This window comes from Fukomys damarensis, unplaced genomic scaffold (assembly GCF_012274545.1).
Source record: "Fukomys damarensis isolate Sample0158 unplaced genomic scaffold, DMR_v1.0_HiC HiC_scaffold_30, whole genome shotgun sequence".
In the NCBI taxonomy this organism is placed as follows: Eukaryota; Metazoa; Chordata; class Mammalia; order Rodentia; family Bathyergidae; genus Fukomys; species Fukomys damarensis.
In genome coordinates this window covers 68,458,944-68,477,140 of record NW_022900942.1, presented here as the reverse complement: position 1 = coordinate 68,477,140, position 18,197 = coordinate 68,458,944, and the positions used below count along the sequence as shown (strand labels likewise).

At 51.8% G+C, this 18,197-nt stretch overlaps 1 protein-coding gene across 1 annotated transcript in view; it reads left to right on the top strand.

The window, feature by feature from the left end:
• Spire1 (spire type actin nucleation factor 1) overlaps positions 1-18,197 on the top strand; it is a 100,517-nt gene that overhangs the window by 27,388 nt on the left and 54,932 nt on the right. Inside the window, exon 6 of the mRNA XM_010639002.2 lies at positions 14,470-14,703. Within this exon, the coding sequence (XP_010637304.2) occupies positions 14,470-14,703 (234 nt within the window). The remainder of the gene's footprint in view (positions 1-14,469; positions 14,704-18,197) is intronic.

Below are 18,197 nucleotides of genomic sequence, written 5' to 3'. Positions count from 1 at the left end.
TTTTAGGCAGCCAGCATTCTACGTTCTGTCTATAGCTTGGCCAGCTGTAGACATTTTGTGACATGGTCCTTTGTGATGGGCTTCTTGGCTTTGTTTAATTCTTTTCAATATTCATGTGTCTTGTAGCATGTGCTGGTGCTGTCTCCTTTTTATGGATAAATAGTGCTCTACTGCACAGCTATACCACACTGTATTCATCAGCTCCCCAGTTGACAGATTTGAGCCATTGCTGCGTTGTATTTTTTTTTTTGAGAGGACTGACAGGAGACTTTATTCAGGAAGCAGGAGCAGAGAGGGAGAAGGGGCAGAAGATGAGAGGAAGAGAAGAGAAGACTGTATTTTATTTTTAGGAAGACATTTTATTTTATTTTATTTTTTATGTGGAAAAGATAATTAATCATAAAATAGGAAAGTAGGCCAGAGTACAGTTTTAAGGTTAACTGCTTCTTTGTACTGTATAGGTAATCTAGAGGGGTTTTCAGGTTAAACATTTTCATAAAGCAATAAAACATTAAAAAATAAAGCAAGAAGAAAGGGCTTGGTTTGTTGTTGTTGTTGTTGTTGTTTTGTTTTTTGTTTGTTTGTTTGTTTGGTTGGTTTGGTTTTTTGAGACAGGGTCTAACTATGCAGTTGAGACTGACCTGGAACTCACATGTAGCCCAGGCTGGTCTCAAACTCACAGCAATCCTCCTGCCTCAGCCTCCCAAGTGCTGGGATTACAGGCAAGCACCACCACGCCCAGCTGAAAGGCTTGATGTTTTAAAAAAAAAAGAACAGTCTACCAGAATTTAAAAATGATGGAGTTTAACAATATTGTTTTGTTTTTTTGAGACAGGGTCTCACTATGTAGTTGAGACTGACCTGGAATTCACCATGTAGCCCAGGCTGGTCTCGAACTCACAGCAGGACTCCCACCTCAGCCTCCTGAGTGCTGGGATTACAGGCATGCGCAACCACACCCGGCTGAGTTTAACAATATTGTGATGAAAGTAAGTCACAGAAAAGCACTGCGCTTTCACATGAAGAGGAAGAGGTCCACTAGACGTCTCCAGAGCATTACTGTGGTACAGAAGACCTAGTTCTGTGTACAAAAGCAATTTCTTCCATAAGAATAATTTCCCAGGCAGGGGAGGCTAAGTCCATGAAATATTGCAGAAACCCATATGCACTGAGTTTTCCAAAAACGTCATCCTAACAGCTGGTATTAGGGACCTGACGCTGCCCTCGCAGGCTGCGTTTTCCTGGTGCTTCTTGGCTCTTAAAATGACCTCATGCTCTTTTCTTTAGTTTCCCTCCCCACAAGGCCACAGCGGTCCCAAGAGGTTAAACCTGTTTCTCCAGGACCAAACCCATAAAGGACAACCTGGCCCGTGATAGGTTAAAGGTAGCCCACTCCTCATACATAAGCAGTAGCCCAGCCCCAAAATGATAAAAGGACCTTCCTCTCTTTGTTCCTCTCCCTCTCTTCCTTCTCCCCTCTCTCCCTGACCTGCCTTCCCTAATAAAATCTGTGGGACCTCTCTGTGTGGCCTAGTTGTTGAGCGTCGCTGTGCCTCTGCAGCTGGTGCCTGAAAGTGGTTTCCTGTGGAAATCATGATGGAAGGACAGAATACGGTTTCACGTCCCCACAATGAAATTTACCAAAAAGCATAGATTTTGCAGACTTTGTAAATTCAACTTCTCTTATAAGCTGCTCCTTCCAAGAACATTGTCGTCCCAATAAAACCAGCTGCCAGTTTACATAGTTCCAATGACCTTCAGGATAAAAGGAGTTTTTCCTGCTAACTTTCATCATCTTTGTGGGAAAAATATCTATGCAAGGGAGGCACTTTAAAACTATAAAACATGCAGAATATGTACAAACAGAAGATTTAAAAATATTTGCTTCATATACATCTAAATCTACTTGGGTATAGCTGAAATTGAACAAATATAAAAGTTTTGCTTTCTAAGAAGTTTTCAGCGAACCTGAGACAATTTAAAGCTGTACAAAGATTTCCTGGGAATCCGGGTGTGGTGGCACACACCTGTAATCCCAGCACTCAGGAGGCTGAGGCAGGAGGATTGCTGTGAGTTTGAGACCAGCCTGGGCTACATAGTGAGTTCTAGGTCAGTCTCAACTACACAGTTAGACCCTATTTCAAAAAAACAAAAAAACAAAGATTTCCTGGGAGAAATCTTCTCTCCATAAAGAAATTTCTACTTCCAAAAGTGATTCCAGCATTAGTCCACCATAATTATCACACAACATTTGGTCATATCAACAACAGTCACCCTTATAACATTTCTGAGAAGCTGATCTTCATACTAAAACCAAAAAGGATTCACAATAGCAGTGGCTTATTGTGGTTTCGGATCTCATCAACAATCTTTATTAACTCATTTGGAACTGTGAAAAAATGAATTATTTACAGAATTCAGCTTTAAATACACCTCACAACTTCTGAAGTTTTATGTTGCAGGAATTCCAAGCCCAAAGCTTGAGTCCGATTGTCACTGGGCAGCCTCCTCTCCTGCACTCCCGCAGCTGCACCGTGTTGCATACCCTTTGAGACTGTGTTCTGTCTTGACCAAGAGGGAAATCAAACTCGTGTCTGTTTCATCAGACAGCTTCTTTGTTAGCCTGAAGACGGGTCATAGCCTCTAGTTTCTATCTGTAGGTCTCTGCTTCCTAATCTTTCTTAAGAAGCTGCTGCTGCTATTTCTGTGTCTCTTGATTCCCTGCATCCAGCTGTTTCTGAAGCTCTTCCCTCTCTTCTATTTCTGCACATTCCAGCCTGTTTTTAGTTATTTCAATAGCTAGCATCTCTGCACTATAACAGTTTCTTCATCGATGTCTTTCCTGGGCACTGTTAACACTGGCGTTTCTGAAGAATTGGTCAACGGAGCAGAAGCTCCCGCTAAGGCAGCTAATGTAGCTGCACTGACACAGAGGAGTTTCCAAACTGGACAGCAGACGCACTCGTCCTCTCTGTTAGGTTCACCACTCCTGAGCCTCGCGGGATCCCCCGTACCGTGCCTTCTGGAGCATCCGGTTTCCTGGGTGGCTGGCATGTCCTCCTGTGGTCCTTGCCCGAGGCATCACCTTTCCTCTGCCCTGGGCTCAGCACTTGCTCATCCATCTCCGTAGGGCTCATGGCTCAGGCTGAGCTGGTGGGTGCCATGAGCGGTGCTGTGCGTGGTCAGGGTCCTCAGGCGGAGGAGGGTGCGGTTTCCGGCAGATGCCGGGCAGGGCTGTTTTGCATTGGAAGCAGATACTCTGAGGTAGTTCTCTTTGCGATCACTCATTTCACCGGTGACCGTGACATCTGCCTCTGGCTCCATCTCCATTCCCACTCTGTGCCTTTGTCTTGCCAGCATTGCTGTTTTTTGCTCTTAACAAGATTAGTTATATAAGCTCAGGAAATAATCGTGTTGCAATGAAAATAAACATCCAATCTAGTTTTAAGTGGGCTTTATTGAAAAAGTAAAGGCTTGGTTTGTCTTGTGGACTTTCCCTCCCAGGTCATCAGATGCAGTCACTGTGCATATGTGCTGGACCCGGTGACCTTGGCATCAGTGCCCAGGGGCTCGGTGTCTCCACCTCTGACCAGAGTATCAGTAGCAGCCGTGCTGGGGTGGAGGAATGGCAGTGCAGCACGGAAGAAGACCGGGAGAGAGAGGAGAACATGCAGGCCCCTCACAGCCCCGTCCGGGTTGTGGGCTGCAGCTCCTGCTCCCTGTCCTGCGCCTTCTCTGTGTGGCTGCTTCTCTCCCTCCCTCTGTCTTCCTTTGTTGCCCTCATCTTCCTGGGTCCAGTGCTTCTTCCAGGCAGTGGTTTCAACTGTCCGTGCCCTGCGTCTGGCTCTGTTTCCCCTTCTGCATCCGCAGGGCCCAGTCCATGGGATTCACCTTCCTTTCCATGTGACGAGCTGGCCTGGAGGAAGGTGAGGTGGTGGGACTGAGAGGTGCTCCCGGACCGGGCTGCGGGCAGGCGGGTAGGGGCCGTGCCAGGCACTCGATGGGCTGAGTGCAGGCCTGACGGGCAGTGTCCAAGGCATGACAAGTGGTGTCCAAGTCCTGATGGTTCCCTAGGCCTTGCAAGGAAGGGCCACCGTGTGCTGGATTCCACAGGAGGAGCCAAAGCCGGCCTGTGTTTTTCTTGGAAACGTCAGTGACCCTGAACAAGAGAAACCCGGCCTGGCTGTGTTGCCAAGCAGTGGTACAATGCCTAAGAAATGGGAAGGGCCGATTTCTTCACTGTGTCTAAGTAGGCGTCCTCTCCATCCTGGCCGCTGTGTCTGTGGAGTCCAGGGCTGTGGGTTCTGCATGGTGTTGGGCAGCCTCGCCTCCGCTGTCTGCCGCGTGGGAGGAACTCTGACCTCAGTCCGCCTCAGCTCTGGGTCTCCACCTGGGCAAGTGTTTCATGAGGTGGAATTCATTGCAGTTGCCTCTCTGTGTTTGACTCCATTCACTTCACGTGAAGTGTGTCAGGTTTGTCCGTGTTATGAACAAGTACCAGAATTCTGCTGTACGCGGAGCCGGTCCTTTCTCAGTAGGTTAGTCACCAGTCAGGAGCGTGTGTGAGTTTTTCCCTCTTAGCGGTGCAAAATCTCTGTCTTGTTCTTACCTTTGTTCAGGTTTGATTGTCTTTGATGTGGTTTTTTTCCTTCTCCTGAAAGTCTGTAAAGCCTGATTGTTTTTTTTTTCATTCAAGGAGAACCAGTTCCAAAATTACATGTTCCTTCGAAGCTGCCAGGCAAGTCCCCTGATGACAGTGCCGGCTCCCTGGGCGGCCCACTGCACCCTGGCTTCTTTACGTCCCTCCGGAGGCGTAGTCTGCTCTGAGCCCTGCCTGCCAAAAGCACCCCAGTTGCCTCCAGCTCCTCCCTGTGGGCGTCCCATAGCAGAACCACACCCGACACAGTCCGTGTGTTTTCTTGTGTGCCCTGTGTCTCGAGCAGGAGTGTGCACTAACGGGAGGTGGAGGCAGTAGTGGTTGCCAACTAGATTTTTATATATTTTATATATATCTGTCACTCATCAAACATGTTATTCATACCCGCCGGGGGCCACTCCCTGTACCTGCACAAGTCCGAGGACGGCGACTTTGTTTCTCCTTTCCTGGTGATTGCGGCTGTAGCTCCGGTTGCCTCCTCCGCCATCCGAAGGTCCACCCTGGGCAGGCGTCCGATGTCTCGACCGAGGTCTCGTCCCAGATCCCGTCTGGCAGGTTGCCGTCGAGCTGGATCGGTCACCGAGTGGGACGAGCTGGTCTTCTGCGCTCTCTCTCCTATACGATTCTAGCTTGGGGTGTGTGGCACTGGTTCGGGCTCATCACTTCACACATATTGGGGGCTTACATACGTCATAGGGCGCCGTAGGGTGTCACTCATAGAGTCTGATCAGAACCACACTCCACTCTTGGGAATACATTCACATTGTTCTTTACATTGGGAGCACATTGACTTTGCCCTCTACCTTGACATGTGCTCTGTACACCCTGGCTCTGCACTTTCCTGCTGCTGTGCCTGGGTGCCGCACTGTGGGCTGGGTGGCTGTGATCTTGTGCCTGGCTGCGCTCACCACCAGAGAGAGTCGAGCCGTCTCTGCACGGCTGGCTGAGGCAAGAGGGTTTCAAGTTCAAGCTCAGCCTGGATGATTTAGGGAGACTCTGTCACAAATAAAAACAAAAAAGGGCTGGGGTGTATCTTGGTGGTGAGTGTTTACCTAGCATGTGTGTGACCTACGGTTAAATCCTCAGCATTATCCCCCAAAATTGATTTGATGAGTTCTAACAAATGTGTGTGTTCCTGTAAGCGCTGTCCCTGTCATTGCATGACTTGGGAAAGTGGCCAGTCCCTGCCCCCATGAGGGTCCTGCAGCCCTGGGGACCTTCTCTGTGTGGGAGTCTCTGCTCGGCGCTGAGACCGCATGTTGCTGTGTGTGCTGCCGTTGCCCTTTCTGGTTACCGGCCAGTGTTCCACGGGGCAGTGCTGTGGGAGCTGCTCATGTGTCTGCTGTGGGTGGTTGGGCTGTTCAGGGTTGGTGGGGAAAGCTGCTGAGAGCACTCATGTGTGTCTTTTTGTAGACACATACTGTCATTTTTCTTGGGTAAATAATGTCACTGTAGGTCGTAAGGTAAAGTAGGTTCGGCTTCTTTAAGAAGCTGCCAGGTATGAACAGTGTAGTTGTATTACATTGCGCTCAGCCAGCAGATAGGTTCTCTGCTTGTGGCACATGCTCATCAGCACAGAGGCTTCTGTCTTTATGTCGTGTTTCTGGAGAGCATGAAATGCTCTTTGCTGTGGTGTGCATTTCCCTGGTGACACCTGGCAGGGCGCTCACTCACGTGGACTGTGCGTTGTCTTTCGTGAAGTGTATGTTTGAGTCTTTTGTCCGTTTTATTGGATTATTTATTACTGAGTTATAAGTTTGTTTGTTTATTTTTGTATTGGAGATTGAACTCAGGACCTTGAGATTAACAGGCCAGGTGCCTGTGCTGTTGAGCTACATTGCTGGCCCTTTGAGTTACAAGTTTTAAAAATCATGTTTCAGATTGAAGTTCTTTGTTAAATATAAATTATACATCCTGCTCATTGTGTGACTTGCCTTTTCCCTTTTTCTTTTGGAGCACAGTTTTTGTCTGGTTGGTTTTTTAAGACAGGATCTTGCTATGCAGTTCAGGCTGGCTTTGAACTTACTGTGTAGCCCAGGCTGGTCTCGAACATGCAGTGATCCTCCTGCCTCAGCCTCCCAAGTGCTGAGATTACAGGTGGGTGCCACCATAGCCAGGTGAAGCAGTTTTTAATGTTGATAAATTCTGATTCCTTTTTTTCATTTCTTGTGTAAGAAATATTTGTCTACCCCAGTGTCCACAAGATTATCCCTGTGGTAAGTACCTGGTGTCATGCTGTCTTCCTGATTTTATGAGTTTTTAAGTATACGTCATCACAGACAACCCACTGGCCACCGAGGCCTCCAAGTCTGCACACGTGCCACGCAGAGTTTGGTGACACATGTCGTGATGATTGCCGGTGACGGAACAGCTGAGCAAGAGGCGCAGTGCAGCTGGATCGAAGCCTGCGTGCATCCGACGTGACTGGGCCCGTTTCATGCTCCCCACGCTGTGTGCGCCTGTGGGGACGAGTGTGGGGGCCCAGCAGTAGGGTGCTGTGTGCAGCTGTGGCTCCGGAAGCACAGAGGGTCTGAGCAGTATTTTGCTCCTGTGTGGAGTATCGCGGGTGTGGCGGTCCTGGTGGAACTGCACAGGAGGTCTCTACTCTGTGGCCCAGGAGCCACAAGGCTGGCTGTTCACGGCTTTCCTCTTTAATTTCTCTCAGCAGTGTTTATCTCCTTTAGTACTGGGCTCTTCCAGTTTTGGATAAATTGTGTTTTTCAGGAAATTCGTCCATTCATCAGAAGCTATGGAGTTTTCTTAAGGAGTACCTTGGCCGAATCCTGCACATTTGGCCATACTGTATTTATGTTGTCATGAACTATTTTTCTGTTTCCTTTGTGATCTCCTTTGGCTCAAGGGTCTGTAGCTCTGTGCGATTCTTCAGTACTTGAGGTGCTCTTGGTAGCTTAGTCCCTCACGTCTGATTTTCTTACATCGTCAGGAAACATCTTTGAATTTCAGTCTGAAATGCATTGTGACTTGTGTTTGGCACAGCATCGGGCTCTTTTTGTTGTGTGGTTGCCCTGAGTCTGGGGAATCGACTCACGCAGATTGGGTTGCAGTCGGCTGGAGGTGGCAGGGGCGGAGGAGGTGGCAGGGGCGGAGCCAGGGCTCAGGCGGAGCGGAAGCCGGAAGTGTGGGGAGAGTGTGGCACGTGAGCCAGACCCCTGTGATACACTGACACTCCAAGTCCTCAGTGAGTGGTGTCGGAGGAGGAGGGACCCTAATGCCCCCAAGACTGTGCCTCTTCACTGCTTCATAGAGCAAGGTGTGCAAAGCCGCAAAGCCGGGGCCTTGGTTCCATTCCCAGCACTGCCAGCAACAACAACAACAAAAATGGCATAGTAAATTTCAGGGAAAAATTTTTTTGAGAACTCACTAACCTTGTTGGGAGATCTAATTCATTAAAATCAGGGAATGATCCCTCTATCCCTGTCAGTAACTCTGACCATCTTCCAGTTGTCTTCAACTCTTTCTCTCTGCATTCTTTGTATCACTAAAGATACGTGAAACATTGTAATCTTCAAAAATAGAAGGAGAGCACCTGCCGGTGTCATTGCATGTGCTCCTCTCCGTTCCTTGTGGGTCATCGGTGTTCTTGGCAGGCCCAGGCCTGGTCCCTTCCCTTTGTGTTGCCCACGGTATGATCTGCTCCTGGTCGGTGTCTGTGGACCGTGGCTGGTGAAGGGACTGCACGTGGTGGACGTTAGCTGATGACTGAGGAGTTGTGCATTTGGAAACTAGGGTTTCCCAGATGTGTGTGTTCAGGGATTGCAGCGAGGTGGGAGCAGGTTAGAGCTGTGTGGGGTCGCTGCTCACAAGCTGAGGTTGTCAGGGAGGCCGTGTATCTTCGCTAGGACTGTCCTGTGGGACTTTAAGGGAATTTCTGGAAACTCAAAATACAGCCAGATCAGCTGGTTTTATAAGTCTGGGAGTGGCAGGCAGTGTGTTATGCTCCAGGTTTTCAATGATTTTTACTAAACTGAAATGATTGGTCAAGATAAAATAGGGTAAGACAATTTGAAACAAATGTAAAGTCCTTTCCTAGGCCCAAAAGACATCGTCTTTCACAAGCTGTGTGTGAAAGATCTATATCGTGTGTGGGTGACATGGCCACTGTGCTGCCTATAGACCAAAGTGTTGGTGACTCATTGGGTTTCCAGAAACCTCAGACCCAGAGCGGGTGGGTGTATAAGAGCGGTGTGGGGCATGGAAAGCCCTCCTGTGATCTCGCTGTGTGCAGGTCGGACCCTATGCTGGCAAGCCAGGTGGTGTCCAGGCGGGCTGCTCTGTGGTGTGGTAGAATGTGGGTGTAAATTCCGCAAGTGACAAAGCAAGCTGGAGTCCTGGCTTTCTTACTCATTAGCTGCCTGACTTTATGATTGGTTGGCTTACTCTCCAGCTTAGTTCTGTCTGTCTGTGTCTGTGTCTGTCTTTGTCTCTGTCTTCCTCTGTCTCTCTCTCTCTCTCTCTGTATTTCTCTATCTCTGGGTCTCTGTCTCTCTGTCTCTCTGTGTGTCTCTGTCTGTCTCCCCCTCCCTCCCTCCCCTCCCTCTGTGGGCTCTTGTAATGTTGCCTAGGCTGGCCTTGAACTCATGGCTCAGGGGATGCTCCTGCCTCCACCTTCATAGTAGCTGGGACCTCAGGTGAGCACCATCCACCTGGCATCCGTTTTCATGTGTACAGTGGTGATGACACCTGCTCCACAGGACTGTTGCGAAAACCTGCTCCTGAGATCCCACTGGCCTGGTGGGTGGGGCCTTTAAGAGCTAAAGCCACTTTCTCTGTTGGTAAATCTCTAGCCGGGTGAGGGGTTTTGGCATTGAGGGTGAAGGCTGGAGCAGCTGCTGTCTGGCAGTGGGCTGACAGCCCGGATCCCAGCAGTCAGTCTGCCCGATCAGGTCATCCCTGTGACTCAGTGCAGCTGCGCACTGGGCATGCAGGACACTGAGTGGCCTGCTTGGTCCTCACCCTAAAGATATTTCCCTTTTAATACAGGACAGGTGCACGGACTCAGACCCGGCAGGGAGCACAGCATGGTGTGGAGAGAGCTGGATGGCGGGGTGACTTGATGCCCCAAGGATGTGGCATGGCTGGGTGGTGTGGACCCAGAGGTACCTCGGTATTGCTTCAGGCTCTGCTGTTTTCTAGTGAGGCTGGGACCAGGAGTCACACCCCTCAAGGGTGACTATGTGGCAGCCAGAGGGCAGGGGGTAAGTGGCCCTGGTCAGGGACTTCCTTCCTGCCCTGTCCCTGAAGCCATTGTCTAAGGTGCGGCACCTGATCTGTGACCTTGACGCTGGAGTTCACATTCACATTCATGGGTGTCAGAGGCTCTGGGAACACCCAGGGGACCAGTGCCAGGCCCAGGAGGCGAACAGTTTCCCAGCTGCCCCAAGACTGTGACCTCTGAGGAACAGTGTAGATCTGACTCTGCGTTTCTTTGGGGTTTTCTTAATGCTTCCCATTTGGTTTTGGACAATGAGCTTCTAAAATTGGTGTGAGCGTCTGTCCACACCAGCCCGTCTGTCCAGGCTCACCTGTGCCTTGGTAGTTTCTGGCAGTCGCCTAGTGTTTGGCCCAAGACTGTGTCTGAAGAGCTAGGCTGAGCTTCCTGGTGGACTGGATGTCCTGCGGCCCTGGGGGAGTCCCCTGGTGTCTGTGGCATTGGTGAAGCCAGCAGTGCTGTGCTGAGAGGCTGTGCGGGGCAGAGCGGCCTGGAGACAAGCACAGAGCACGAGGCCAGAATGAGCAGCTGAGGGCAGAGGAGATGTGGAGGGCATGATGCAGGGTGCTGGGCAGGAAGGCCGCATGGGCTGGGCGCTCCTCTGAGCCTCGGCCCAGCCTGGGAAGGTCCCGCAGGCGCACGGCACCGTGACTTAGGCAATGGCTCCGTGAGGGACCCTGTGTCTCTCAGACCTCTGCCAGCTCGTACGTGGACGCCGGACACATGATGGGAACTGGTCCCTGCCCTGGCAGCCTAACCACAGTGGGAATGACTCATCTCAGGGTGACAGGGCCAGAGGGTGACTGAGCAGCCAGCGCAAGGTGGGCGTGGTTACGCCAGAGAGCAGTGGGAGCAGCTTGGCTCTCCAGGGTAAGAAACCAGCTAAATTCCTACTTGTCCCTAGGTGCAGGAACGCTCTAGCTAGGCGAGCAGAAGTGTACCATGAAGCGTGAGAATCAAGTTATGAGCCCACAGAGTGTAGGGGCTGGGGCTCCCAGAAGAAGGAGCTGGGGCCCTGCCAACGGTTCGCTCTGTCAGTCCTTCCCTAAGGCATGCCGGGCCTTGAGTGCTTATGTGGTTCCCTGTTCCACTGCTGTAACAAAATACCTGGGCCCACGAGCTTTATTCGGCCACAGTTCTGGGGTCCAGAGTGTGGTGCAGCCTCTCCCCACAGGGGCGGCAGCCTGTGGCAGGTGGCACTGTGAAGATGGGTGTGCACAAGGGACTAGCACTCCTGCCCTGTGCCCGGGGCTGTCGTGTGGAAGCTGACTGTCCCCTGAGGTGTGTGCTGTGATGGTCCCATCCCAGGACAGTGCTCCCAGACGTGTTGCTGCCTCTCGCGTGTGGCCCAGGGTAGGGACTACTGGGCACAGTGACGTTGTGTGGCTCCTGTGAGTTTGCCTCTCCACACAAACGTTCCGGTTGGCTTCTGACACTGCATCTTCCCAGACTGTGCTGGCTCCGCAGTTGAGGCTGGAAGGTGCCGTGTTCTGGCCGCAGTGGTCTTCCTTTGCATGGCCAGGGCGCCCCACCTGTTCTGGTCTTTGATTTCATTCATCAGTGTTTCGCAGGATGCCTTGTTGTTAGAGTTGTTCCACAGCGTTTCATTTTGGGGGCACTAACATAAATAGCATTGTGTGTTTAACTTCCATTTCACTTGTTCTTTGCTTTGGATACTAATCTGTATTTTTGCAACCTTGCTATATAATTCCCTGTTCTTAGAGTTTTTTGTTGATTCTTTCGATTGTCTGTGTAGACAGTCAAGTAATTTGTGGCCAGTGTTGTTTTGTGTATACCAGGGATAAATCCATGTGGTAGCCTGTGATTCAATTTGTGCAGCTGGATGTGCTTTGCTGGTCTTCTGTTGAGTGTTTTACATGGGTGTCTTGAGAGACAGGTTTGCAGTTTTCTTGCAGTCTTCGCTTTAGTGTCTTTCTGGCCTCAAAACCAGTTCAGTGCGTCCCTCCGCCTCTGTTCTTAGAAGGCTGGTAGAGTGGGGAGTCACTGTCTTCCGTAGTTTTCTCGGGTGGAACTGTCCGCTCGGCTCCTGCAGTGGATGGTCGTCCTTGTCCCAGGTCATCTGCTTCTGGTGTGAGGGGTGACAGTTCTGTCTCCCAGCAACTCGGCCCATCTCTCCCGGTACCCACAGTGGTGGGCATCGTGTGGTTTAATGTCCTTCAGTGCTCAGATCTGGGCATTGTGACATCCTTTCCTTTGTTTCTGATGCTGCTAATTTCTCCTGTCTTGTGGTTCCCAGTTTTCTGACTGTTGATTATAGTCATCTTTTCAGAGAACCAGCTTTTGAGTTCCTCGATTTTCTCTATTGATTTCCTGTTTCAATTTCACCTCTCTTTACTATTTTCTTTTCTTCCCTTACTTTGGATTTGCTCTTTCTCCCCTAATTTCCTAATGTGCAAACTTAGATTATTATTTTTAGATCTTTCTTCTTTGCTAGTGTGTGTTATAGTCAGCTTGGCATCGTAACACATGAGTCAGTGGACCCACAAAGAAGAGAGAAAGGTGTGTGGTGGCTCCCAGTGCTGGCAGGTCCAGTCCCTGGTCAGCAAGCCCTCTGGGGCCTCCAGCAGCACAGAGGGCGAGAGGGCTTCACCAGGTCGCACAGCTGAGCGGATCTGCTCGTCCCACAGCCAGGGCACACCCCAGTTCCCTGAAGACCTTCCTGAAGTCCCAGCCCTTGTCCCGCCACTCCCAGCAGTGCCTGGCTGAGGACCAAGTCTTGTCTGGGGTTTGGGGGATATGGATATTTAGGGTCTACTTGGTAGCATCAACTTCCTTTGAAGTTTCATATCTGTCTCAGTGCAGAATGCATTTATTCTGTCATCAAGTCCTCAGAGTCCTCCTGTTCCAGTATTGCTCAAAAGTCTCTAGTCCAGCTGGGCGTGGTGATGCGCGCCTGTAATCCCAGCACTTGGGAGGCTGAGGCAGGAGGATCGCCATGAGTTTGAGGCAGCCTGGGCTACATAGTTAGACCCTGTCTCCAAAAAAAAAAAGGTCCAAGTCCAGAGTGTCCTCTGCAACTGCAGGCAGACTCTTTCCCCTTGGTGTGATGGGGATCAAACCCATGGCCAAGCACTTGCTCTACCACCTAGCCTGGCCCAGCCCTAGAGTCCAGTCCAAGCTGTGAACCCTGTAGAGATCTGAGCCCGGGTCCCACACTTCTGAGGTGCAGTGCTGGGTGGTACCAGCTCACCCCATCCCAAGTGTGAGGCCCAGAACGACTGGAATCCACTGGGCAGTGTGGACCCTGGGCTGGGTGCACAGCTGGCCCTGGCCTGCGGTCTCTCTCTCAGCGGGCTGCATGGCCCACAGCCCTCTCTGGTAGGTTGCTTCTAGCTGCTCTCTGCTGCCCAGGTCTCCCCACTGCTCTGTGTGTCACCCCCAGGGGCTGCATGCTGGCCTCTGCCCTGTGGCTGCCTGACTTTGCCTTAACAGCCTGGGACCTAGGGCTGTGCCAGTGTGGCTGCCTCCAAGCTGCGGGGCTCTGTCTGGAGGTTCGTGGGGAGCAGTGTTCCGGGTTGTGCTGAAGAGTGGGGAGCCATGTGCTCTCCTCATGTGGCCAGTGGGTTGGGGTGGCTGGGGTGGCCTGTCAGACTCCCGAGGTTCCTCTGTCTTCCCTGCTGTCCCTGAAAGGCAACAGCATCCACTGTGTTCCCCAACAGGCTGGCAAAGTCCCTCGGGCCTGTTACTGCTTCTCCTGTCTCTAGTGTTTGCTTTTCAGCTGTGGGAGACCCCGCAGGGAAAACCCGGACATCTCCCTGCCTCATTGTTCCCCTCACGAGCCCGTCGGAGGTGCTTCTAACTTCGGTTCCGGTGTCCCTCACTCCTTTTGGCTCTTTCTGGGCTTTCCATCTCTGCTTACATTGCTCTTCTGCTGTCCTGTGTTGTGTTTGTCTGTTGGAGCCCTGGAAGGAAGAGAGGGGAGAAAGAGCTGGTGTGAGCGGAGTCGAGCTGTCGGCGTGGTGAGACAGAGTCGCACGGCTGTGCGTGTGGCTCTTCCCGAGCAGGCGGAGAGTGGTGCCGAGGGCTTGGTCACTCCCCTGTGGGGGATGGGCAGTGGGCAGGGGCTCTGTGACGGCTCGGTCTCTCCTCGGGGTTGGGCCACTGGTTTGTGTTGAGGAACAGGGGAGGAACCCGGCTGTACGGAAATCAGCCTAGTTAGTATCGTGTATGAACGGAGCGTATTGCTTGTCCTTCTGGTGCTGGGGGTAGAGCCCAGGGCCTCACACAGCTGTACCCTAGTCCTTTTCACCTTTTTATTTTGAGATGGAGTCTCGCTCCATTGCCCAGGCTGGGCTTCAGTATGCAATCCTTCTGCGTCAGCCTCCTGGGTAGTAGCGATTTCAGGTGCACCGCCCTAATCAGCTGAGAGAATATTCATGTGATATTGGGTGTGAATTTAAGAAAACATTACATGGGCTTGAGGTTGAGTTGTGTGTTGCTTTGTGGAAGCCACAGACACTGCCGTCTGGGGTGTGCTGGTGCGTGCAGGGCAGTCGTGCGGGCACTGGGGCGGGCGGGTTCCCCCTCAGCTGTCAGCAGCACTGATGTCTCTGTGTTGCAGGTGATCGAGTCCCTGGGCATCCTCATCTACAAGGCCCTGGACTATGGCCTGAAGGAGAGCGAGGAGCGCGAGCTAAGCCCGCCACTGGAGCAGCTCATCGACCTCATGGCCAACACGGCCGAGACTGACGGCAGCCACGATGAGGGCTACGGGGCGGCGGACGAGGGTGCTGAGGACGAGGATGAGGCCCAGCGGCGGCCCGGGGCCATCTTCTCCTACCGCGATGTCATGAAGGTATAGCAGGGCCTGTCATCTCAGCATTCGGGGAGGCTGAGGCAGGAGAGTGGCAAGTGGGAGCCCAGCCTGGGCAGCTCGGTGTCTCAGAGGTCTGGAGAGGTCTGGGCTGTGGCCCAGTGCACAGGCCCTGGGTTCAATCCCCAGTACCAGAAAAACAAAAGAAAAGCCCAGTAATAAAGAAAAAGTGTGGAATGGTGGTTTGGCATTTGGTGCAGACCCTCCTGGCCTCTTGCAGCTACCTCATGACTGCCTCCGGGTGGTCGGGTTACTGGCACTAGGACCCACATGTCACGCAAGGCCTCCGAGTCTGCGGCTGGCAGCGCCAGTGACCCTGCTTCCCGGGACTCTGGGCATGGGGCAACCCAGCTAGGCTGGGGCGTCTCTTGGCTGAGTCCTAAGTGTGAACTGAGCCACAGGGGCCCTGGGCTCCAGCCTCATCACCCCCAGGAAAGCCATGTAGGTGAAGGCTCCTCTGGCAGGCCTGACCCCACAGAGAGCCTGTGCAGACTCGTGGATGCTTGCTGCTTGGTGACAGTCCTGCCACACCACCGTCCTCCGGAGCCAGGAGTGTGGGGAGCCGGGAGGAGGACCCTGGGCTGCAGCAGTGAGCTGGGGCTTCCATTCTGCACATCCAGCACTGAGACACTGGCCCCGCAGGCACAGTGTCCCTGTACTTACAGACCAAAGTTTCCTGCTCTGTGCATTTCATGCTTCCTAGATGTTAAGTCTTGTTTTTTAAAAATATACACTGGGGAGGACATTGTGTGAGATGGAATGAGCCCTCCTGCTCCCTCCCCGTGGGCAGACGGGTGTTGGAGGCTGTGAGGAGGCCGTGTGGAGGGCTGCAAATGTGCAGGACACAAGCCACGCAGACACCCATGGTCCACGTGAAACAGGAGAAGGCAGAATCGTCTGTAAAGGAAGAACACACAAATATCGCCCGGGCACACCGAGGGCTCCGCACACCTACACCCCCTGTCCTGCAGAGACCTGCGATGCATGGGACGCTAGCAGGAGACGGAGGTCTCCTCCTGTCTCCCCCGGCTGAGGTGCAGAGTGGTCCCAGGGCGTTTCACCATTTGAATGGATGGACACCTTTTACTGTTTTTTAAGTTGAGCTATTATATTTGCCCTAACTTAATTGCCTTCATCATAAAAAAAAATACATTAAGAAAGTGCTTAGGAAAACTAAATAAATAATAAAAGAAACTAAGGTGTTTAACAAGACAGGTCTTACAGATTGGAGGAAATCTGCTAGCTTCAGCTCCGCTTTTAGCAATTTTATTTGGCCTCATTATAACCTCACCTCTCATTTCTTAGTTTCTATGCTAATCAGAACTGGCCTATAAAATTTCCCACATCTATGACAACATGCTCTGAATGTTCCTTCTAGGTAATGAGAGGGAAAATAACTGCTGAGGCATTTAACAGGTGCACTGGAATTTTAAAATGCAGAACCCATTACTCGTGGCACAGGAGACGCGTGTGTGCTTGTGGTTTGGTTACTGGGTCCAGAACTTGAGTGCGGAAATTGACTTCTTTGTTGGAAGAGAAGACGAGAATGATCTGAAGCACGTGGCTGCTTCCTTACAGTGGAAGGGGACGTGAAACTCAGCCTGAGTAGCATGGATGGCAGGTGGTGCTTTCCGCTGCTGTCAGCAGGGCCGCCGTGGCTGTCATAATGCTGCGGTCCCTGCCCTAACTCTCGGCTGCAGCACCGAGAAGCAGTGGTTCCAGGGTGGGGATAAATCCTGGCACAGGTTTATGTCCCTCCTGGACCTGTGCCCCCTGAATGAGAATGCAGTGCCTGTGGGGTGTTCCCTCCCACAGGAGGCCTGGGCTCCAAGGTGCACTGCAAGAAGAGCTAGTGTCCACGACTCCCTCCGTCTCTTTCCTGAGAGGTACCGGTCACCAAGCAAGGGTCTTTCCAGGAAACAGCCGGGAAAGGTCACACTTGTGTGGATGTCCTTCCTTCCCCTCCGTTCACTCATCCTTTTTCTTATGAAGACGTGAACGTCTCCACCGATGAGCAGAGCTGGAACGCAGTGCTCAGAGGCTCTGTGGCGCGCCCCGCGTCCTTACGGAAGCACCCTGTGGTGCCCACTGGTGTGTCTTTTTCACAGTTAGTCATTTATTTGTTTGTTTGTTTATTTTTGGTACCGGGGATTGAACTCCAGTCCTTGCACTTGCAAGGCAGGCCGCCGAACCGCTGAGCTAAATCCCCGGCCCTCACAGCTATTCATTTCTGTCGATTATTTTGTCTTCTGAGTTTGTGTTTGCAGCACACGATGATGACACTCATCTTGGGAGCCGCTACATGTGCACAGCATATCTTCATCCCTTTTCGTCCCCTTGCCTCCTCCTCCTCCATCTTTTCATCCCCTTCCCATTTGAGAAAGACCTATCTTCCTGTTATGTTTCTGTGCTTCTACTCTGGGTTCCTCATATAAGAGAACCCATGTGATATGTAAGCTTGTGTGTGTGATTTATTTTATGTAACATTCTGGCCTCAAGGTGCATCCATTTTCCTACAGATGACTCAAGTTCATCCTTCTTTGTGGCAGAGCAGTGCCCCATTGTTGTATAAACAGTGTCTTTATCCATCTGTTGATGTCCAAGAGTTGCAGTCGCGTGGGAATGTGTGGATCCCTGTCATTTGATGTCCTTAACTCTTTGGGGGAAGATATCCTAGCTGAGTCTGATAGAATTTCTAGTCAGTCTTCTGAGGAGTCTCACTCCTGATGACTATGGGGCGTGTACTAGCACACATTCCCACCAGCAGTGCAGCCTGCAGCCCCCAGTGTTTGTTATTACTTGGTTTCTCGGGGTGGCTGTTCTGGCTGGAGCGAGGTGGAGTCCTGTGCTGGTTCTCATTTGCACTTTTTGATGGATGACCAGCGATGTCACGTGTTTCTCCAGGTGTTCAGGCCACTTGGCTGCTGCTACTCAGGAGTATCTGTTCATTTCAGTTGCCCGTTTTTTGACGGAGTCTAAGAAAAATCACACTTACAATGATTTTGATACCCATGAATAAATCCCCACCGAAGTTCATTCTGTCAGCGTTAGGAAGACAGGAAGAAGAGGTGAGCAGAGGTGTGTGGAGAGGCAGGTACCAGCCACGCCGGACGAGGGAGGACGGAGGTGGCGGGTGCAGAGCTGAGCAGAGCTGCACCTCACAGCAGCCTGTGTTACGTTGGCCTGCGACAGCGACTCAGACAGATGTGGAGAGGCCCAAGAACAGCTTTCTGCTCTGAAAACTCAACTGAACGGAAAGGACTCTTGTCCAGCCTTTTCCTTGGGAGGGATTCAGGGTGACTGGATGCCTGGGGCAGATTCCCTTGTAAAACACCGGGTCGCTGGGTGGCGGGTTGTGACACGGAGTGCAGGCTCTGGGGCCTCTGTGTGGGACAGGGCAGTGCCGCCCTGGAGGCGTTCCTACACAACAGCAGTGAGACCCGGCTCGGGATGGACCCGCCAGGCCCTGAGACCTG